The following is a 19,864-nucleotide window of genomic DNA, read 5'->3' as shown; positions in this document are numbered from 1 at the left end:
AGGGACCTACGGACGGCAGAGCGGGACTCACGGACCCCGGAGCCGGACCTACGGAGCCCGGAGCGGGACCCACGGACCTCCACAGAGCCCCGGTTGCATCCCTGGAGCCCCGGCGGCACCCACGGAGCCTCACGGAGCCCAGAGCGCCCCAGACCCGCCCCAAACCTGCACCCGCGGCCCCACGGAACAGCCTCAGCTCGCCGTACCCCGGGAGCAGCCCCGGTGTGAGCAAAGCAGGGTGAACGGGCAGCTCCGGAGCTGGGACACAGCCGGGTAAAGCTCACGGACAAGGAGCCTCGTGTCTCCCATCCCTGGGAGATCGACCGAGGGCTCCAAACCTGAGGATGCACACAGTGAACATCCCCGCGTGTTTTACGGGTTCATTTCCACGGCACAGCTCCTGCTACCCCTCCTCTGGGACACGGGACACTCGCAGCCGAGGAAGGGGCTGCGACTCTCGGCATCGGGCGGACCCCACTCCGAACGGGGCTGTCGGCACCTGGCACTGCCCCTCCGGTGGCACCGAGAGCCAGGAGCACCTGGATGAAGGCTGGACACACACTCGGTGGCACCGAGAGCCAGGAACACCTGGATGAAGGCTGGACACACACTCGGTGGCACCGAGAGCCAGGAACACCTGGATGAAGGCTGGACACGCACCGGCATCGCCAGTGGGAGTCACAGACTGAGACACGGACCTGCCCTCCAGTGACACCTCCATGGCACAGGACAGGCTGAGGGGAATGTACAGAGAGAGCCCTGACGCTGCTGGGATGTGGCAGAGCTGGGATACAGCACGGCCAGGATGTGGCACAGCTCGAAATATTGCACAGATGGGACACGGCACAGCTGGGACACGGCAAGGCCAGAATATGGCACAGACTGGATGTGGCATGGTCAGGATGCAGCATGGATGGGATGTGGCACAGCAGGGACATGGCACAGCCTGGCAGGAGCGAGGCCTCACTCACAGTGTGACAGGGAGCACTCCCAACACCTCCACAGCACCTTCACGATTTTCCCTCCTCACACACCTCCCCCCAAGCCTCTGGGAATAAGGAGTTTCTCCCCAGAATCAGGGCTGTGGTTTGGGTTTTGCAGCCCAGTGTGGGCAGGGACTGTTTTCCTTTCCATGACCTTGCAGAGAAGCCAGTTTGGGTTAAAAGCAGGTTAAGCCCCAGTGCAGCTCCCAGGCCAGCTGCACAGTGTTTGCTCCAGCTTAGCCAGGCTCAGCCCGACTTTGGAACCCGCTGGGTCAGATTCCCCCCATGTGGCCCCAGTGACTCTCCTGGTGGCCCTGTCCTGGGCCAGAGACATGGCCACCCACCACCCTCAGCTGTCCAGAATGAGTTTGGAGTCCCAGGATGGCCCCAGGGCCAGGAGCCACATCCCCAGGCTGGGGGCTGAGCTGGGGGCAGTGGATGGGGCAGGATCAGCGTTTGTCCCACCCATAGCCCTGACCCTGTCCCCACACCCTTGTGCCCCACAGCGCTGTCACCCTCCCATAGTCCCCAGCCCCCCCACAGGTCCCAATTCCAATCCTTGTCCCCATCCCTGTCCCCCCTCAGGCCTTGTCCCCATCCCCGTCCCCCCCCCCGCCCCCCAGCGCCCCCCGCTTCGGCGCCTCCGGCGGCGCGGCCCAATCCCGTTATCCCGCCGAGCCGCCGCCTCGCTCCTATTGGTCGAATAGAATGAGCGACGTGCGGTAGAGCCAATGGGCGGCGCGGTCGCGGCCGGGGGCGGGACATCCTGCGTGCCGTGCGGTGCGGGCCGCCCCCGCCGCCTGCCCGGTGCTGCCGCGGCCTGGGCTGGGCCTGCCCGCGCCCGGTGCCCCCCGCGCCCGCCGCGCCCCCCGGTGCCGCCATGCCACACAGCTTCAAACCCGGGGACCTCGTCTTCGCCAAGATGAAGGGCTACCCGCACTGGCCGGCCCGGGTGAGACCGCGGGGCCGCGCCGCGGGGGGACGGAGCGGGAGGGGGGCGGGGGTCCCGGACCGGGATGGGGGCGGGATCGGGAGGGGGGGACCCGAGACGGGATGGGAACGCGTACCGAGCCTTGTCCCCGGAGCGGAGGCCCCTGCCGGGATGGAGATGCCATAACGGTACCTGTACCGGGATGGGGATCCCGCACCGGGATGGGGACACGGTACCGGTGTGGGAACACGTACCGGGATGGAGATGCCATAACGGGACCCGTACCGGGACGGGGAGCTGGTACCGGGGTGGACATGCTGTAACGGTACCTGTACCGGGATAGGAGGCTCTGTACCGGGTGCAGATGGGTGTCCCGTTCGGGACGGGGGACCCAGGTCGGTGTCTGTCATGGAGCCGGTGGTGGCCTGAGGGACCTGTCCCAGCACACAGACCGGGATGTGGGGTCACCCCCCAGCACCTGTACCGGATTGCGATGTCCTGTACTGGGATGGGGCCCGGTACCGGTGCGGGGTGTCCCATTCTGGGATGGGAGCTCCCATTCCAGCCCCTCCACTGGCATGGGGGCCCAGTACTGGAATGGGGTGTCCTGTACCGGAATGGGGACCCCACATGAGCGGCTGTGCTGGGATTAGGGTCCAGCAGTGGCTCAGAGATCCCCTATGGGAACTCATGTCGGGGTGGGAGCTCAGCACTGCACTGGGGGGCCTGGGCTTCTGTCCCTTGTTGAGGACAGCGAGGGGACGCTGTGGGTGTGACATGGACGGGAGGCTGCTGTGAGCGCTCACGGTGCGGGATTAGCGGGTGCTGCTGCGCTTTGGGGGGGTTATTTGGGATGCTGCAGCCTTTGGGGAGGGGGACAGCTGGTGCCACCGGCCGGGTGACAGCGTCGTGCCGCGGTGCTCCACGACAGCAGGAGCTGCTTTGGGATGTGCTCAGCTGGGGGGTGCTTGGGGGCTCTGTGGGGAGCAGCGAGGGCACGGCAGGTTCCCACACTGCCCTCGGATGGGAAGAGACCGGCAGGTGGAACCGTGCGGGCTCGGGGAGCTCAGGGGGCCGGAGCTGACACCGCTTGGCTGCACCTCGCCGAGAGACCGGGACTGCCGCTCCCGCCAGGACAGCCCCTCTGCTTTAGCTCGCTTGCTTTCTGGGGAAGGGTCCCCCCGCCCCGAAGACCTCCCCAGCACCCCCTGCTCACCCCGAGGCTCTCCCTGCCCACGGCCCAGACGCCCGGAGCACAGAAGACGGGGGTGTCCGGCCGGCAGCGGGGCCTCCAGCCAGGACGGACCCTGCGGCCGCTCGTCCATCGCCCCCGCCCGCGCTGCCGGGCCCGGCCACCGACCCCGGGGGAGTAGCACAAGGCCCACGTTGCCCACAAGACCTCGGTGCCGGATCCTTCCCGTTTCTCTGGTAGAAATCCCGCAGGGACTCGGACCCGTAGCCAGGGCCCCGTCCGGGTGCTTTCCTGCCGCGCTTGGCTCCAAGCGGGTGCCGGACCCGACGCCGCTTGCCGGGGCTGAGGACGCGTCACGGCTGTCTCTGACCTCCTGGTGCTTTGGGTTTCCTTTCAGATCGATGACATCGCGGACGGCGCCGTGAAACCCCCCCCGAACAAGTACCCCATCTTCTTCTTCGGCACCCACGAGACGTAAGCGCTGCCTCGCTCCCCCCGCCGGGCTCTGCCTCCGCTCCGGCCTCACCTCTGCTTTGTCTCTCTCCAGCGCCTTCTTGGGCCCTAAAGATCTGTTCCCTTACGAAAAATACAAAGACAAATACGGGAAACCAAACAAGAGAAAAGGCTTCAACGAGGGCTTGTGGGAAATCCAGAACAACCCCCACGCCAGTTACAGTGCCCCTGCGGTGAGTGTGGGCTGGGCAGGGCCTGGGGCTGCGGCCCCTCAGTCCCCCCGAGTCGCTCCTCCTGTCTCTGCTTCTCCTCGCTGCTGTGCCGATTGCTTCCAGCTTCCAGCTTCCAGCTTGGCTTCCTTGGGGTGGAATTAGCTGCCCTCTGCTTGCCTGCCCTCTCCCTTCTTCAGGGAGTCTGCTCTCCTCATCTTCCTCCATGGAGGGGTTTCCCTCAGGCTTCCAGGAGCACTGGAAGTTCCCACTTGCTCTGGAGGAAGGCGCTTCTGCTCCATTGTCACGGTGGAACTGGGGTTGTGCTTTGTGCTGCTTGCCCAAAATCACGGAGATTTTGTTGTCAGAGCAAGAACTTGAGGCTTGCTTGTCCCTGGCTCCTGGATCTGTTTGTGGACTGTTGGGAAGTCCCCTTCTCCATCCATTCCTGAGGTTCCTGAGCCCTCCAGCAGGATTTGGAGCGAGCTGGGCCAGGGAACAGCTCTTTGTCAACTTCTTGTAGGAGCATCTCATGACCATAATTGGGATCCAGTTTATTCTGTAAAGATCATCACAGGAAGCGTCAGCTTTGTAGGCCGTGGGGCTGAAGAGGCAGAGAAAGGTTTGTAGGGTGAGCAGCAAGGTCCAGGTGGTCCCTGGAGGTCAGCAGGTGCAGGGAATGAGCCCCCCGGGCCGTGCCATGGCCGGGCAGGAGTGAGGGTCTGGTTTGAGGGGCAGGGGTTGAGAAATGGTCTACCCAAAACTGGATGTAGGGTGAGGTGAAGCAGTGGAGGTGCTTGAAAACCTGGAGATTGGTGATGGCGAGGGAGGCACCACCTGCCATGGCCAGGAATCTGCTGGGAACTCCCATCAGGGACCCATGAGGGACCCAGCAAGGCTGAGGGTTCACCAACACCCACTGTGTCTTGTGGGCAAAAGGAGCAGGAGAAGACACTGAAGTTTCCTTGGCTTTGAGACCTGAGTGAAGCGAGGTGCCAGGAACAGCCAAGGGTGAGGAGAGGCTTCCCAGCAGCTGGAAGAACTCAGCTCTAGGAATGTCAGTGCTGCCACACACAGAGGAGCAGCCCAGAAGATGAAGTTGGGGTGTGATGTCCTGTGCGAGGAACCTGGAGAAACAAGAAGACCTTCAGGGAGCAGGACACAGGAGATCCCTGTGGGAAGAGCACCTGGACTCCTTGTGTGGACCTTTCCCATGGGGAAAGTGTGTGAAGAGCACAGGAAGAGGCCTGATCCAAGTGGAGGTGGAAGGAGAGGCTGAACCCGGCCACCCCGGCTTGTCTGGCGCCGTCGGGGCAGAGGAGGGCTGGGCTCTGCTCCCAGCTCCAGGCTGCTCCAGGGGTTTTGGCAGGGCGTGAGGATGGGGGGCAGAGGGCAGTGAGGCAGCAGCATCCCAGCAGTGTGTCACTGGTGCTCTCTGTGGGGCTGGGGGAAGGGGGCAGCGCTCCCCAGGCAGGGTTGGTGCCGTTATCCGGAGCTGCTCCGGAGGGATCCGTGCTGGGAGGGGAGGCTGCCCTGCGCTGCTCTGCACACCCAGCTCTGCCCTCCTCCACTCCCCACCCTTGGTGCCCCCCTCTCTGTCCTCTCCTGGCCCCCCAAATGCCCCAGAGCCCCCCTAACCCCGCTGTCCTCTGCTGCCTTTAGCCCGCGAGCTCCTCGGACAGCGATGTCCCCGAGAACGACCCCATGGCGGGCAGTGACCCCGGGGACGACGAGGACGACTCTGCCATGGCCACGGGGCCCACGGACAAGGTGGACAGCGACGAGGACTCGGACCGAGGCAGCGACCACAGCGGGCTCAAGAGGAAATCCCTGGCCATGAAAGTGAGTGTGGGCTGGGGACAGGAGGGTGGCCCAGCCAGGGGACACTGTGGCTCCATCACGGAGCTTTCCTTGAAGCCACCTCAGCAGAAGTGATGGAGAAACCAACTGCCTCTGGATTCTCCAGTGGGAAATGGGGCTCGGCGTGGTTTGGGGGTCTCACAGCTGTCTCATGGTGCCTGTGGGATGCCTATCCTGGCTGGGTTTGCAGCTTGGAGGAGGATCCAGGGCTGCAGATCTGAGTGCAGCTCTTGCAGGGCCCGTTGGGAAGAGTTGGAGAAAGCCCTTCCCAGGAAGCATTTGCTTTCCAGGGAGGATGGAGAAGGAATGGGCTTCTCTCATCTTGTCACCTCTCCTTTGCCAGATGCCTGTGACAAAACGGCCTCGGAAATCCTCCAGTGACTTGGATCAGGGCAGCCCCTCTGTCACAGAAGAGGAGAACTCAGAAACATCTTCTGAGTCGGAAAAAAACAGCGACCAGGTGAGAGGATTTTGGGATACACTGGGAGGGTTGTGGGGAGAACATCCCTGTGGGAGTGGGGCAGAGGCTGAAGGGAACCTGACTGGCTTGATTCCATGGTGACACTGTTCCACGTTTCCTCATATTCCTGTTTTCCTCCAGGATTTCACTCCTGAAAAGAAGCCAGTGGCCAGGGCTCCACGCAGGATGCCAGCAGCGGGGAGGAAGAAGAAGGTAAAGGACCCCAAATCTGAGGAAGGCTGGAGAGGAGCCAGGGTCTGCACTGTGGGGAGGGGGGAGTGACAGGGCTGTGTCCTGGGCTGGAGCACCTGGAGGGACCTCACTGAGCACTTGGTGACCTGTGGGGGCTCTGGGTGCTGGGTTTGGGGGTATTGCTGGGACTGGGGCAGTGCCACCCCACAGCCACCCTCCATCCCAGCCCTGCTCTCTGCCTGCAGAAAGTGGAGTCTGGCTCTGACTCTGACTCCAAAGTGGACTCGGATCTGGAAATGGGCAATGCCACCATGGACATGACCAAGTCGGACTCGGACTCGGACTCGGATGTGTCGGTGAAAAAGGCACCACGGGGCCGCAAGCCAGGTGCCCTGGGGCTGCTCCTGCTCCTGCCACCACCTCAGCATGGGACTGTGGCATTCCCAAGGCTCTGGGGTTCCATCCCAAATCCTGGGCACATCCTAGAGCCCCTCTGCTTCTGGAGCTCGGGGCTGTTTTAACAGATAGACCTGCAGGGCTCCTGCTGAACATGTCCCTGTTGTCTTGCAGCTGAGAAACCCCCTCCCAAGCCCCGGGGCAGGAAACCGAAGCCAGAGCGTGTCCCCAGCAGCTCCAGCAGTGACAGGTGAGCTCAGCAGGGACAGTGCCACCCTTGGGCTGGGCTGGGGGTCACGCAGGGGTCCCAGCCCGCCCTGTCCTGGCAGTGACAGCGACAGCGACGTGGATCGCATCAGCGAGTGGAAGAGGCGCGACGAGGAGCGGCGGCGGGAGCTGGAGGAGAAGAGGAAGAGGGAGCAGGAGGAGGAGATCCGGCGGCTCCGGGAGCAGGAGAAGGAGGAGAAGGAGAAGAGGAAGGAGAAGGCAGAGAAGGGCGAGGAGGTGCACTCGGACTCGGACAGCAGCGCCGAGGATGAAGCGGCCAAAAAGGGCCGGAGGGGCCGGGCCAAGGCTCCGTCCTCCTCGGACTCTGAGCTGGAGCAGGAGAAGGAGGTGAGTGCAGAGCTGTGGGGCCTGGGGTGGATGGACAATCTGTCACCTCCCTGTCAGGCCATCAGGGACCTGCAGGAGTGGTCTTGGGTTAGCCTGCAGCTGCCCACGTGGTGTTGGGAAGGGTTGTATCCATCCGTGGAGTGGGAGCTCTTCCCCTGGCCCAGGATGCCTCATCCAGCTGTGGGTCTCACATCTGGCACAGGGTGCCCAGAGCAGCTGTGGCTGCTCCATCCCTGGAAGTATCCAAGACCAGGTTGGACAGGGTTTGGAGCACCCTGGGACAGTGGAAGGTGTCCCTGTGTCCCTGCCCGTGACACAGGTGGGACGGGGTGAGCTTTGTGTTCCCTCCCAGCCCAAACCATTCTGTGATCTCCAAGATGCTCTTCCACCACACTCAGGGGGTTTGCTGCACTGTCTCCCTGGAGCTTTTGGGAGCATGTAGGGTGACTGTGTGCCATGGGGTGATGCTGTGCCATGGCAGTGGGGTGGCCACAGGTGCCATTGTGGCGTGGCTGTTGCTCTGTCTGTGCTGCAGCAGGGAGGGCTCTGCTGCTCTCCCTGCATTGTTCTCTCCTCCAAGGTAAAGAAGCCGGCGAAGAAACAGCCCTCGGAGTTGTCAAGGAAACCAAGCCAGAAGGAGAAGAGGGGCCGAGCAGAGGAGAAGCCACGGAACAAGTCAGCATTTCCACACCTCGCTCCCTCCCCTTTCCTCCTGGGAACGGGGCTGGTCCTGCACAGCTCCAGCCCTGGCACCCCGGGGTGGGCATGGGGCTCCTGGGGCTGCAGCACCTGCAGAGGGGCTGGGCCTGTTCCTCCCCTCCTCCTGAGCTGAAGGGGCTGCAGGAGCTGTTGGGGGTTACCAGGATGACACTCGTGATGTTTTCTTTCTCGTGGGGCTTTTCCTGTCTGCATTCCTGGGAAGCTGGGGCATAGGGGAGCTGTGACCAGGGTGGAGGGGTCTTGGATGCTCCAGCCAGTGCCATCCCCCTTGTTAGCCCAGTGCTGGGCAGAGGGATCACCACAGCCATCTTCCCTTTTTCCTTCCCTTCACACAGACCTCTCAAAGTGGAACGAGGCCGGAAGAAATCCGACCCGATCCCTGAAAGGAGGGTGGAGAAGAAAAAGGGTGAGAAACCCACTGCTTCCCATCACAGAGGGGAGGAGAGAGAGGAGAGGGCTTCAGGGTTGGTTCCCCCATCCCTGGGACAGGGAGGGATCAGTGAGGTCGTGCCAGGGTTTTTCCCAGCACTGCTTTGATCACTTCCCTGCATCCCCTCGCTGTCTTGGCACATCCTCTCCAGAGACATTCCTGGGGCTGGGCTCAGCTTTGGAAGTGCAGGAGGACACAAAGCCCTGCCTGGGAGTGATTCCAGGCCCCAGAGCAGACCCTGGGCTCTGCTGGTGCCCTGACATCTCGAGCTGTGTCTCTCTGTCTGCTCCAGAGCCCACAGTGGAGGAGAAACTGCAGAAACTTCACAGCGAGATCAAGTTTGCGCTGAAGGTGGATAACCCGGTGAGTGCCTGGCCTGGGACATTCCCGCTCATGCTTGCCCTGCTGTGATACCCAGGAATGCTCCTCCTCCTCCCTTTGGGGGTGCTGGGAGGCCCCAGGTGCCCCCAGGGCAGCTCCTGACCCCGCTGCCACCCCTGTAGGACATCAAGCGGTGTCTGAACGCGCTCGAGGAGCTGGGCACGCTGCAGGTCACTTCCCACATCCTCCAGAAGCACACGGATGTGGTGGCTACACTCAAGAAGGTAGAGCAGAGGGCTGAGGCCTCCCTGGGGTGAGCAGGGAGCCTGCCTGGCCCAGCTCTAAGGGGGTCCCTCCTCCTCCTCCTCCCGGGGCAGATCCGGCGCTACAAAGCCAACAAGGACGTGATGGAAAAGGCGGCCGAAGTCTACACCCGGTTGAAGTCGCGTGTGCTGGGACCAAAGATGGAATCCATGCAGAAAGCCAACAAAGCTGGGCCTGAGAAGGACAAGGGGGAGGCAGAGAAGGGCCAGGAGAAGCTGTCGGGAGCAGAGACACGGAATGAGAAGGGGGAAGAGGAGACAAATGCTGGTAACGTTCCTGGGCATCCCTGAACATCCCTGCCCTGTCTGGGCACGTCACAGCCCCCTCCTCGGGGCATGCCCTGTCCTGCTGGGGACACAGGACATGGGGAGGTGGCTCTTGGCCTCGTGGTGGAGGGATCAGCACCTCCAGGCCCTGCTTTGCTGCAGTGCCAAGAGAGGGAAGAGGTTGGATGGGGAATGCAGTGAGAGCAGAGGGCAAACCTCAAACCCCACACCCGGGCTCTGGGGGCCTCCCCTGCTGCTTTTTGGCTCAGGACAGCTCCTCCCTGCCAGCCTGAGCTCTGGTCCAGGCATGGAGGAATGTGGAGATGTCCTTGGACACTGGCTCAGGCTGTTGCACAGGGAGTGGTGACTGGGATCTTCCACCCTCAGAGCCAGGTCTCTGCCTGGGGCCGTCCTGGTGATGCTGCAAGAGCCTTCCCAGAGGAACTGACAGGGAAAATCCACCCTGATGGTGTCTCTGGGCTGGGGGATGGAGGTTTTGGGGCCCTTCCTGCAGCTGTGGGGGTCAGGCCAGTACTGGGGTCCACCCGTGTCTGTGGTCATGGATCCTCAGTCCACGAGGGTCGGGATGGATGAGGGCGTCCAAGAGCCTGAGCCTCTCTCTCTTCCCTTCAGACCTGTCAGGTCCTGTGAATGGTGAATCCCTGTCCCAAAAGTCAGAGGGCACAGAGGAGAAGGACAAGAGCCAAGGGCCAGGAGCTGTGGAGCTGGAGACACCCACAGAGGAGCCCCACAACAAGTGAGTGTGGGGGCCTGGGGGCTGCAGGGATCGTTCGGGGACATCCTGTGGGTTGTGAAAGGGTTCTCCCAGCTTGGCAAGGAGCTGGGATGTGGGAGAGGGGCCAGGAGAGGCAGAGGGGTGGGGGGCTGAGCTCTCCCTGCCCCTGCTCTCCCCCAGCAGTGTCCAGGACTATCCCAAGGCCGGGCTGGAGCGAGCTCGCGGGGAGTCGGAGGCTGCGGATGAGGAGGAGGAGGAGAGCTGAGGAAGCAGCTCCCACGTGGAGGAGGAGGAGGAGGAGAGGCTGTGAAGGGAGAGCAGCCTCTGCCTCATCTCCTGCCTGAGTCACTTCACTCTGTCCCACCGTAGCCGATGTCCTTGGTCTTGTCCCGTGTCCCGTCCCTGCGGAGGCAGCACCCGCGGGGGGGCTGTACTGGTGTCTGTATTTGTCCCCTCCCCCCTCCCCTGTTTTTAATTTTTGTTTTGGTTTATTTTTTTTTTTCCCCTCCTACCTAATTTCTTGTGATTTCAACCGACATGAAATGAATATAAAGGGTTTTCTAATGAAAAGCACAAGGAACCCCAGTGTGTCTTTCTTGAGGCTGGGACGAGGGGAGAACCTTAACCCCCTGCCCAGGGCTGGAGAACACCCCATGGGTCCCCAAATTCCCTCTGACCAGGGTCAGGCACTCAGGAGCTGCTCCAAGCCCCTTTCCCCACCATCACAATCCTCTCTCCATCCAGAGGCAGCTGCTGGAATTGGATCCCTCTGCCCCAGGAGTGGCAGCAGGGCTGGGCACCAACTCCTTGGGGTAAAATAAGGGTAAAAAGGGTGTGTGCCAGGGAGGGACTGAGCCTGGCACCATCCTGCCCCTGCTGGGCAGCAGCTCAGTGGTTTTGCTGTGTTGCAAGGCTCCCGAGCTTTTGTCAGAGTCCAATAAAGAGCTCCCGGCCCCGCCTGCTCTTTGTGCCCGAGCCCCGGGGGAGGATGCCCCGACCCCCGTTCCCTGCAGGCTGCAGTAACTCTGCCCTGGGGACACTCGGCTTTGGCTTTTTCCAGGACTGATTTCACACTCACTCCGTAAACAAGACCTAAATAAAGCCCAAACCATCCCCAGTGCCTCTTGCCCAACTGCTGGAAGTGGGAGGATCCCTCCAGGACCCCGCTCCTGATCCCGCTGCCAGCTCCTCTCCTCCCAGGGGCAGGGACAGGCTGGGGAGTGGGGGCTCAGGACATGGGGGTCCCCAGCTCTTGGGGAGGGGGTTGCTTCTCCAGAGCCCAATTCCTCCCTCCCACACCCCCAAAGAAACCTCAGTCGAGTGCAAAACTAACCAGAGTTTATTGCTTCTTGCGCTGTTGTGACCCTACAAGGGTGAGAGTCTGAAGGCACCGAGGACACGGGGGACCCCCAAGAGGCATTTGGGGCAGCCAAGGCACACAACTGCAGGTCCCCAGCAAGGGGGCAAGTGACAGAGCTGGGGCAGGCAGGAGGGTCCCCACAGAGACAGGCACAAGGTGAGGGGTGTGTAGCAAAGACTCCTAACGAGGCTTTTTGGGGAGAGAAGCAGCCCAGAATCGCTACTCCGCCTCCGGCTCCACCGGGCGCTTGCCCGAGGGGGCGAAGGGTCCCACCAGCCACGTCAGGGGGGTGTTGAAGGCCACTTGTTCCACCAGCTCGTCCATCAGCAGCCGGGCTTGGGCGGCGTGGTCGCGGGCCCGGGCCAGCACGGGGCCCGTCACGTCCTGCAGGGAGCGGACCGAGCCCAGCGCCGCCCGCAGCCCCTCCACGTTGTGCCGCACCTGCCCCGCCTTGTCCTGCACGGCGGCGGGGAGGCCCTGCAGGCTGCACACCAGCGGCTGGCAGGAGCTCTGCAGCTGCTGGCTCAGGCCCTGCAGCATGCTCACCGTGCCCGACTCCACCGCCTGCGGGGGGACACGGGGGGTGAGGCCTTGGGGACACCTTGGTCGCCCTGGGCACCCCCTGCCCCGCTCCTACCTCCGGTGGCACCTGGTCCTTGCCACCATCTGGCTGCTTCTTGCTCCACTCCAGCCACAGCTGCTGCAGCTTCTCCTGCCCTCCCTGCAGCTTCTGGTCCACGCCTTGCTTCAGGGTCTCCACCTGGCAGAGGGCACAGCCCGGCTGGGTGAGGGCACCATGGGGGCACACCCCGGGGTGGCACAGGGGGCGCGGGGCTGGGTCTTACCAGGTCGAGGGTGCGCTGGAGCTGGGCCAGCAGGTCCTGGCAGCTCTGGCGGGAGCTCTGCAGTTTGCTCAGGGAGTGCTGGAGCGCTCGCTGCCGCACCTTGCTGGACAGGGAGCCCAGGCGCACGAAGTAGCTCTGCTGCTGCCGCTGCTGCTCCGGCTCAAAGCCCTCCACGGCCGTGGCCAGCTGGGCTGTGGGACAGGAGCTGCTCAGGGGGTGCAGCAGCACCATCAGCACCCCTCAGAGCTTCCCCTGCTCTGCCCAGGCTCTGCCCACCCTTCTGTAGGGTTGGGATCAGCTGCTCACCCAGCTCCCCATCTGTCATGGGCAGGTAATGGTCCACCAGCTCCTCCGACTTGCCCAGCACGGAGTCCACCCTGCTGGCCACCATCTGGCCCACGGTGCTGACACCGCTGCTGACCGCTGACCTGGTCATCTCCACGCCACCCTGCACTGCCCCTTTGGTCATGTCCATCACACCGGTCACTCGGCTGGTCACCGCGTCCTTGGCCCCGGTCACGGTGCTGGACACTGCATCCCTGGCTCCGGCCACTGCATCCCTGGCCCCAGACACCGTGCTGGACACTGCATCCCTGGCTCCGGCCACTGTGCTGGACACTGCATCCCTGGCCCCAGACACCGTGCTGGACACTGCATCCCTGGCTCCGGCCACTGTGCTGGACACTGCATCTTTAGCCCCGGCCATTCTGCTGGACACTGCATCCCTGGCCCCGGCCACGGTGCTGGTCAGCACATCCCTGGCCCCCGTCACCGTGGAGGTCACCAGCAGTTTGGTGTCTGAGACGATCTGGGCAGACACACAAAGCTCTGTTAAGCACTGGGGGGGGCCCAGGTGTTTTGCCCAGCCCAGCCCAGCCCACCGTGGTACCTTCTGGGGGGGCTGCTGCAGGATGGGCAGCTTCTCCTCCAGCTTGTCCAGCCCTTTGCAGGCAAATTCATTGGCGGAAGAAACTGGAATTGGAAAAGGAGGTGGGTTTAGCACCCTGCTGCCCTGCAGGAGCTCTGCCAGGCCCAATTTTCCATCACCCCAAAACTCAGGGTGTGCTGCCCCCACATCTTCCAGCTTCTCCAGCTGTTTACCCCTCAGCCACACAAACCAGAGACACAAAACCAGGTCCTGCCTCTCCTGGTTCCTCACGAGAGCTCTGTGAGAGCCACTTTTGGGGTCCCCCATCCCCATGGGGTGCTGCCCCTCTCCCTGCACTCACTCTGGGGCTCCAGCCGGGTGAGGAGGGGCTGGGCCCCGCTCACCGCTGCCGCCGTCAGCGTCTTCACGCCCTTCTCAGCCACATCGCAGACGGAGCGCACGTAGGGGTGGCTCTCCTTGGTGCAGGTGTAGGCGGAGGACACCATGTCGTAAGCTGAGCTCACCAGGGGCAAGTTGGCCACGCGTGTCCCGATGTTCTGGGGGCCGGAAGGGCTCAGCGTGAGCGCGGGGCTGAGGGACCCCCAAATCTCACAGGGTGTGGTGTGTGCTCCCAACAGCCCGGGGGTGGTTTTGGGGCGCTCCCGTGGCTCTCCAAGCCCATCGGAGGGTGGGAGAACCCCGATCCCCGTCTCCAAACAGGGACTCCGTGGGTTGTCCCCAAATTCCCCGCCCCGCCCGCACTGACCTGCTGCTCCTCTGCCTTGGGCTGCGCCGGCGTGGGCTCGCTGGTGGCCATGGTGGGTCTGGGGGCACAGACGGGACCGTGAGCGGGGCCAGGCCCCCCCAGCGCCCCCCTCCTGCCTCTCCTGCCCCACGTTACCGCCCCCGGAACGGGGCAGCTCCCACGCGGTTGGGAAATCCCGGAACAGGGGGGTCCGGGGGACCGGGACCGGGACCACGATCGGGATCACAGGCGGGATCGGGACCGGGATCGCGATCGGGACCGGGATTGAGACCGGGACCGGGAGCGGGAGCGGGATTGCCATCGGGAACAGGACGGGGATCGCGATCGGGAACAGGACCGAGATCGCGATCGAAACCGGAATCGCGATCGGAACCGGTACCGGGATCGCGATCGGAACCAGGATCGCGACCCCGGCCCCGGATCGTGCTCACCGCTGGCGGCTGGGGTCGGTCCTGCTCCGCTCGGTTCGGCTCCGGGCTCGCCCCGCTCCTCCCCGCCGCCCTTTATAGCCCGGAGCCCGCCCCGAGCGCATGTGACCGGGGCCGCCCAGCGGGGCCGGCCCGGGGCGGACCGGGAGCAGCGACCGGCGGGGAACGGGAGGGCAGCGAACCCCCGGGAACCGCCTGCACCGAGTCCCCAGCACCGATCCGCCGGGACTGGGCCGCACTGAGCCCCCCGGGACCCCCCCATTCCTCGGTCGGTGCTGCACTGACCCCCCCGGTACCGGATCCCCGAGACTGGGCTGCACGGAGCCCCCCGGGACCGGACAGCCCCGGGACCGCTCTGCAGTGACACCCCGAGCCCGGAACCACAGAACCCCCGCCCCTCCGTGGCACCGATCCCCCGGGACAGACCCGCCCCGACCCTCCCACGCCCGGGGCTCCCGGTGCTCCCGCACACCTGGCCCGGTGGAGTTGGTCAGGCTGGCCCCGGCGGGACGATGGACGGTCCTGGAACTCCCGGTGTCGCCCCGCGGGTGCTGTGACCCTGCTGTGCTTGTGACGTCGGGGATACCCCGGGCAGGCCCAGCCCCTCCACGGTGACAAGTGGGACAAAGTTCAGTGCCACACGGCCGCGGGGCACAGTCCAGTCCAGATGTCCTGGCACCTTGTGGCACCCTCTGTCCCAGTACCCCAGGGAACCCCGTCCCACTGTCCCACCCTGGCACCCCCTTATTGAGCCCCCTCGGGGATGCCCCCGGCTCTGCCGCCCGTTCAGAGCCCCCCGTGAGTGGTGGCTCTGCCACAGCACTGCAGGCTCTGAGTCATTTTAAGGCCAAAAAAGTTGTTTTCTTCTTCTTTAAACTGGTTTGAAGCTGTTAAGACACAAAATTCCAGTATTCCTGGGGCTTAGGGCAGCGCTGGATCCCAGACAGGCTCACGCTGTGTCCTCCACGCGCCACCATCCCCACAGGAGCGGCAACGGGGTCCCACGCTGGGTCACCAGCTCCATCGCCCCCTCGTTCCTGATGGGATTGGGGTTCATGCCCCTGGGTGGGTGCCCCCGCTCAGCGGCACCTCAGTGGCGGCCGCAGAGCTGGGTGGCAGCGGGCACCCGGCGCGTCCCCCCCGCGGTGACGCAGCCCTCCCACTTGGACATGTCCACCGGGACATCCTCCGGGTACTCCACGAGCGCGGGCGCGAAGGGCCCCAGGAGCCAGGGCAGGGGCGTGTGCTGCCCCACGTGCTCCAGCAGCCCCTCGAGGCCGAGCTGGGCCCGCGTCACCGCCTCCCTGCTCTGCGCCAGCACCAGCCCCGACAGCTCCTGCAAGGAGCGGGCGCCGCCCAGGGAGGCCTGGACGCCCTCCACGCCGTGCCGGACGTGTCCCGCCGTGTCCTGCACGCTGCTGGGGAACGCCCGCGCGCCCGCGGCCAGGTGGGAGCAGGCGGCGTGGAGCTGCTGCAGGAGCCCCTGGAGCATGGCCAGAGTCCGAGCCTCCACCTGCGGGGTGGGCAGAGGGCAGCGGGGCTGGGGGTGATGGACCCCAGCCCTGCCTGGATGGAGGCACAGCTGGATGGAGCCACAGCTGGACTCCACAGCTGGATGGAGGCACAGCTGGATGGACCCCAGCCCTGCCTGGATGGAGCCACAGCTGGATGGAGCCACAGCTGGACTCCATAGCTGGATGGAGGCACAGCTGGATGGACCCCAGCCCTGCCTGGATGGAGCCACAGCTGGATGGAGCCACAGCTCGACTCCATAGCTGGATGGAGGCACAGCTGGATGGAGCCACAGCTGGATGGACCCCAGTCCTGCCTGGATGGAGCCACAGCTGGATGGAGCCATAGCTGGATGGATCCACAGCTGGACTCCATAGCTGGATGGAGCCACAGCTGGATGGAGCCACTGCTGGATGGAGTCACAGCTGGATGGAGCCACAGCTGGACTCCATGGCTGGATGGATCCATAGCTGGATGGAGCCACAGCTGGATGGACCCACTGCTAGATGGACCCACAGCTGGATGGATCCACAGCTGGACTCCGTGGCTGGATGGACCCACAGCTGGATGGATCCACAGCTGGACTCCATGGCTGCTGCTCCACCCCTGCTCCAGGTGTCCCCACTCCAGGTGTCCCCACCCCAGGTGTCCCCTTGCCACGTGTCCCCACCTCCAGGGACTCAATGGCCGCTGTCCCCACCCTCTCCAGATGGTGCCATCTGTCCCCCCCCCCCGGTCCCTCCAGCCCGTACCTCGCTGTCCTCCATGGGCACCGCGTCCTGCTGGCTCCACTCCAGCCACAGCTGGTGCAGGTGCTCCCGGGCGCTATGCCAGGGCCCGTCCGTGCCCTGCTGCCCCTCCTCGATCTGGGGGGAGGTTCAGCCAGGTGGGAGCACTCCTGGGGGTGCCTGGGGCCGGCACGGGGCTGGCACGGTCCCTGCCCCATCCTTACCAGCCGGATGACGTGGTGGAGCTGGCCCAGGAGCCGCTGGGCACGGAGCCGTGCCCGCTGCAGGTCGCCCAGCGAGCGCCGCAGGGCCCGGTGGGGCAGCCTGGCCGACAGGGAGCCCACGCGGACAAAGTAGCTCTGCCACCGCCTCTGCCGCTCCTGCGGGGCCACCTCCGTGCCCGTGGTCACCTCTATGCCTGTGGCCACCTCCATGCCCCTGGTCACCTCTGTGCCCGTGGTCACCTCTGTCCCTGTGGCCACCTCTGTCCCTGTGGCCACCTCCATGCCCCTGGTAACCTTTGTGCCCATGGTTACCTCCGTGCCCCTGATCACCTCCATGCCCGTGGTCACCTCCGTGCCCGTGGTCACCTCCGTGCCTGCTGCTGCTGCCACTGTGGGATCAGGGGTGAGGGCAGCGTGGCTGGGCCATCCTGTGCTGGGCACTGGAGCCCAGTGTGAGCACCCACAGGATGCTCAGCCACCAGGTCATGAGGAGATGCCACCCTGAGCGCCAGGTGGCCTCTGCGGTCACCTCAGCTGTGACATGGGGCCAGCTCTGCTAATGTCACCCAGTGCCAAGCTATAAATACCCAGGCGGGCACACGGGACTATATTTGCTCTTGGGTTTCCAGGTGAGAGTTCACCCAGTGCCATCCCGTGTCCTTCAGACAGGGACTGGCCCCTGCCTGGGGTCACGGTGGCCTCACTGGCACCACTGTGGGACCACCACCACGCATAGCCAATGCCAGGGTGAGGGTCCCGGGAGGGCTTGGCACTGGGAGGCTTGGGCATGGTGGGCACTCACCCAGCTCCTGGTCCATCCCGGGGAGGTACCGATCCAGCAGCTGCTCTGACTTGCCCAGCACGGTGCCCACGCCCGAGGCCAGCAGCCGCCCCACGCGGGTGCCAACCACGGCCCCGAGCGCCGAGCGCGTCCTCGCTGCCACCCCGCTCACCGTGCCCGACACCAGCGCCCTGGTCCCGGCCACCACCTGCAGGGGACAGCTCAATGACAGCTTGTCCCCGCTGCTCAGCCGCCCCAGAGCCCTGCCCGTGCCCCCTGGGTGGCATTACCCTCTCGGGGGGCTGCTGCAGCACGGGCAGCTTCTCCTCCAGCTTGTCCAGCCCTCTGCAGGCCAACTTGTTGGCGGTGGAAACTGGGGATGTGAAAAGAGGTGAGTTCAGCACCCTGCTGCTTGCAGGAGCTCTGCCAGGCCAGGGTTTAGGGTACCCCAAAACCTGTGGGGTGCTTCTCCTCCAACCCTCCAGCTTGCGCAGCCCTGCGTTTATTTATTGCCGATACAAACTGGAGATGCGAAACCAGGTCCTCCCTCTCTGGTTCCTCAGCCAGTTTTGGGGTTCCCCCAGCCCTGCACTCACTCTGGGGCTCCAGCCGGGTGAGGAGGGGCTGGGCCCCGCTGGCTGCCGCCGCTGTCAGGGTCCTCAGGCCCTTCTCGGCCGCGCTGCAGACGGTGCCCACGCTCGGGTGCCGCTCCTTGGTGCGCCCGTAGGCCGCGGCCACGGCCCCGCAGGCGCAGCTCACCAGGGGCAGGCTGGCCACGCGGCTCACCACGCTCTGAGGGTGGGTGGGGGACAATGACGTGGCGTCCCCAGAGCCACCTGCAGCCCCCCGAACCCTCCGTGCCCCCGTACCTGCGTGTCCAGCCCGGGCTCGGCCGGCACCGCGGCGCTCTCGGCCGACATGGCAGCGGCGGCTGGAGCAAGGAGAGGGAGATTCTGGGGGGAGATTTGGGGGGCCGTGGGTGGGTGAGACAGGTGGGGACCCCCCCCGTGGATGACACCCCCAGCACCCCCAGCCCCTGCTCCCTGAGGGCTGAGAGCCACCAGCTGATTACCGCAGTGGGAGCGGCTGGCGGGTTCTGGGGGGCTCTCGGGGCTGTTTTGAGGGGTCTGAGAGGGGTTTTGGGATGGGGTTGCCCTCCTCCCCTGGCAGGAAACTGGGGGGACTGGCTCCCCTCAACTCCTCTTGGGATCCCCACCCTCTCTTTGCGCCGGGGAGGGGTTTTTGGGTGATTCAGCGAAGTCAGACGGGACGGGTCTGTCGCAATCCCGCGCTGGGGACCGGGGACGTGCCGCCCGTCACCGCCGCCTCGGCCGGGGCAGCCCCGGCAGGGAACCGAGCCCCGGCAGCCCCCCAGGACCCTCGGCAGCCTCCCTGGGACCCCCGGCAGCCCATCCAGGCCCCGGCAGCCCCCCAGGACCCCCGACAGCCCCCCGGGACCCCCGGCAGCCCCTCTGCCCTTTGGGGTCTCCCCCGGCCCGGCCCTGCGCTCTCCGGGGACGAGTTCTGGGGGGATTCGGGGGGGGATTCGGGGGGCTTTGGGTAGGTCACGGCGGGGGACAGCTCCCCTGGGACCCTGCGCTGTTCCCCGGAGTTTCTCGGGGTGTCCCTGGGGTGTTCCGGGGACTTTGGGACCCCCGACCACCCCCGCACCCCCCGGAGGCCCCCGGGGACCTCCGGACTTCCCCCGGGACCACCCGGAGGCCCCCCCGGAGCCTTTCCGGAGCCTCCCGGGACGCCCCCGGCCCCGTTTCCCGCCCTCCCGCTCCCGCCAAGCCCCGGGCCCGGTACTCACGGGGTGGGGGTGGGGTTCTGTCGCGACCCCCGGCCGAGATCGCGACCCCGGGCCCCGCCCAGCCCGGACCCGCGGGGAGCGGCGGGAGCCAATCAGAGAAGGGGCGGGGCCGGCTCTCAGCCAATGAGGATTGATGGGCGTGACCCGGGGGCGTGGCTTGGGGTTGGGGCGCGCTCGCCGAGGGGTCCGGGGACAGCGGGGACAGCGGGGACAGCGGGGACAGCCCAGCCCGGGCGGCGGGAACGGGTCCCCGGTCACCTCTCACGTGTCCCCCGCCGACGGACCCCGTGGCCGGTGTCCCACCCCCGCCCCAGGTGTCTCCGCCCCCGTTGTCCCCTCCCCCGGTGTCCCCACCGCAGGTGTCCCCTCGCCACGTGTGCCCTCGCCACTTGTTCCCTCCTCAAGGGACTCAATGGCCGCTGTCCCCACCCTCTCCAAGCGTGCCCATTCC

The 19,864-nt window shown here is 65.3% G+C and overlaps 3 protein-coding genes across 7 annotated transcripts; 1 reads left to right on the top strand and 2 right to left on the bottom strand.

Moving 5' to 3' along the window:
• The first annotated feature begins 1,744 nt into the window (after positions 1-1,744).
• Positions 1,745-10,636, top strand: HDGFL2 (HDGF like 2). Of its 3 annotated transcripts, none has more exons than XM_059489644.1 (16): positions 1,745-1,935; positions 3,504-3,580; positions 3,654-3,792; positions 5,431-5,610; positions 5,972-6,088; positions 6,230-6,301; positions 6,526-6,667; positions 6,851-6,926; positions 7,006-7,291; positions 7,878-7,966; positions 8,347-8,417; positions 8,734-8,804; positions 8,945-9,046; positions 9,140-9,353; positions 9,986-10,109; positions 10,269-10,636. In XM_059489644.1, the coding sequence occupies exons 1-16, from the start codon at positions 1,864-1,866 to the stop codon at positions 10,351-10,353; spliced, it is 1,917 nt and encodes a 638-aa protein (XP_059345627.1). In that variant the 5' UTR covers positions 1,745-1,863; the 3' UTR covers positions 10,354-10,636. The 3 variants fall into 3 exon arrangements, with proteins under 3 accessions (XP_059345627.1, XP_059345626.1, XP_059345625.1); XM_059489643.1 differs by having other exon boundaries at positions 7,872-7,966; positions 10,272-10,636; XM_059489642.1 differs by having other exon boundaries at positions 7,872-7,966.
• A 773-nt stretch (positions 10,637-11,409) lies between these two features.
• On the bottom strand, positions 11,410-15,053 carry LOC132084557 (perilipin-3-like). Of its 3 annotated transcripts, XM_059489742.1 has the most exons (9): positions 14,359-14,417; positions 13,928-13,985; positions 13,523-13,718; positions 13,183-13,265; positions 12,985-13,101; positions 12,600-12,918; positions 12,294-12,484; positions 12,086-12,208; positions 11,410-12,012 (listed from the first exon to the last, which is right to left on the bottom strand). In XM_059489742.1, the coding sequence occupies exons 2-9, from the start codon at positions 13,976-13,978 to the stop codon at positions 11,668-11,670; spliced, it is 1,425 nt and encodes a 474-aa protein (XP_059345725.1). In that variant the 5' UTR covers positions 13,979-13,985; positions 14,359-14,417; the 3' UTR covers positions 11,410-11,667. The 3 variants fall into 3 exon arrangements, with proteins under 3 accessions (XP_059345725.1, XP_059345724.1, XP_059345723.1); XM_059489741.1 differs by lacking the exon at positions 14,359-14,417 and adding an exon at positions 14,828-15,053 and having other exon boundaries at positions 12,600-13,101; XM_059489740.1 differs by having other exon boundaries at positions 12,600-13,101.
• A 141-nt stretch (positions 15,054-15,194) lies between these two features.
• Positions 15,195-19,458, bottom strand: LOC132084558 (perilipin-3-like). Its single transcript, XM_059489743.1, has 8 exons — positions 19,414-19,458; positions 18,470-18,553; positions 18,197-18,392; positions 17,891-17,973; positions 17,622-17,808; positions 16,820-17,208; positions 16,620-16,733; positions 15,195-15,868 (listed from the first exon to the last, which is right to left on the bottom strand). The coding sequence occupies exons 2-8, from the start codon at positions 18,518-18,520 to the stop codon at positions 15,446-15,448; spliced, it is 1,443 nt and encodes a 480-aa protein (XP_059345726.1). The 5' UTR covers positions 18,521-18,553; positions 19,414-19,458; the 3' UTR covers positions 15,195-15,445.
• Positions 19,459-19,864: the final 406 nt, after the last annotated feature.

This window comes from Ammospiza nelsoni, chromosome 27 (assembly GCF_027579445.1).
Source record: "Ammospiza nelsoni isolate bAmmNel1 chromosome 27, bAmmNel1.pri, whole genome shotgun sequence".
NCBI lineage: Eukaryota > Metazoa > Chordata > Aves > Passeriformes > Passerellidae > Ammospiza > Ammospiza nelsoni.
This window is presented reverse-complemented; position numbering and strand designations above follow the sequence as displayed.

What these genes read in the sequence shown, in the direction of transcription:
- HDGFL2 (XM_059489642.1), top strand. Translation starts at nt 1,864, where the DNA reads ATGCCACACAGCTTCAAACCCGGGGACCTCGTCTTCGCCAAGATGAAG. An exon ending in AGCTGGAGCAGGAGAAGGAG is followed by an intron (nt 7,292 to 7,871) that starts GTGAGTGCAGAG and finishes CTCTCCTCCAAG; the next exon opens with GTAAAGAAGCCGGCGAAGAA. An exon ending in CGCTGAAGGTGGATAACCCG is followed by an intron (nt 8,805 to 8,944) that starts GTGAGTGCCTGG and finishes CCACCCCTGTAG; the next exon opens with GACATCAAGCGGTGTCTGAA.
- LOC132084558 (XM_059489743.1), bottom strand. Translation starts at nt 18,520, where the DNA reads ATGTCGGCCGAGAGCGCCGCGGTGCCGGCCGAGCCCGGGCTGGACACG. An exon ending in CACCCGGCTGGAGCCCCAGA is followed by an intron (nt 17,974 to 18,196) that starts GTGAGTGCAGGG and finishes TCACATCCCCAG; the next exon opens with TTTCCACCGCCAACAAGTTG. An exon ending in TGCAGCAGCCCCCCGAGAGG is followed by an intron (nt 17,809 to 17,890) that starts GTAATGCCACCC and finishes TGTCCCCTGCAG; the next exon opens with GTGGTGGCCGGGACCAGGGC.
- LOC132084557 (XM_059489741.1), bottom strand. Translation starts at nt 13,978, where the DNA reads ATGGCCACCAGCGAGCCCACGCCGGCGCAGCCCAAGGCAGAGGAGCAG. An exon ending in CACCCGGCTGGAGCCCCAGA is followed by an intron (nt 13,266 to 13,522) that starts GTGAGTGCAGGG and finishes TTCCAATTCCAG; the next exon opens with TTTCTTCCGCCAATGAATTT. An exon ending in CATGACAGATGGGGAGCTGG is followed by an intron (nt 12,485 to 12,599) that starts GTGAGCAGCTGA and finishes CCTGTCCCACAG; the next exon opens with CCCAGCTGGCCACGGCCGTG.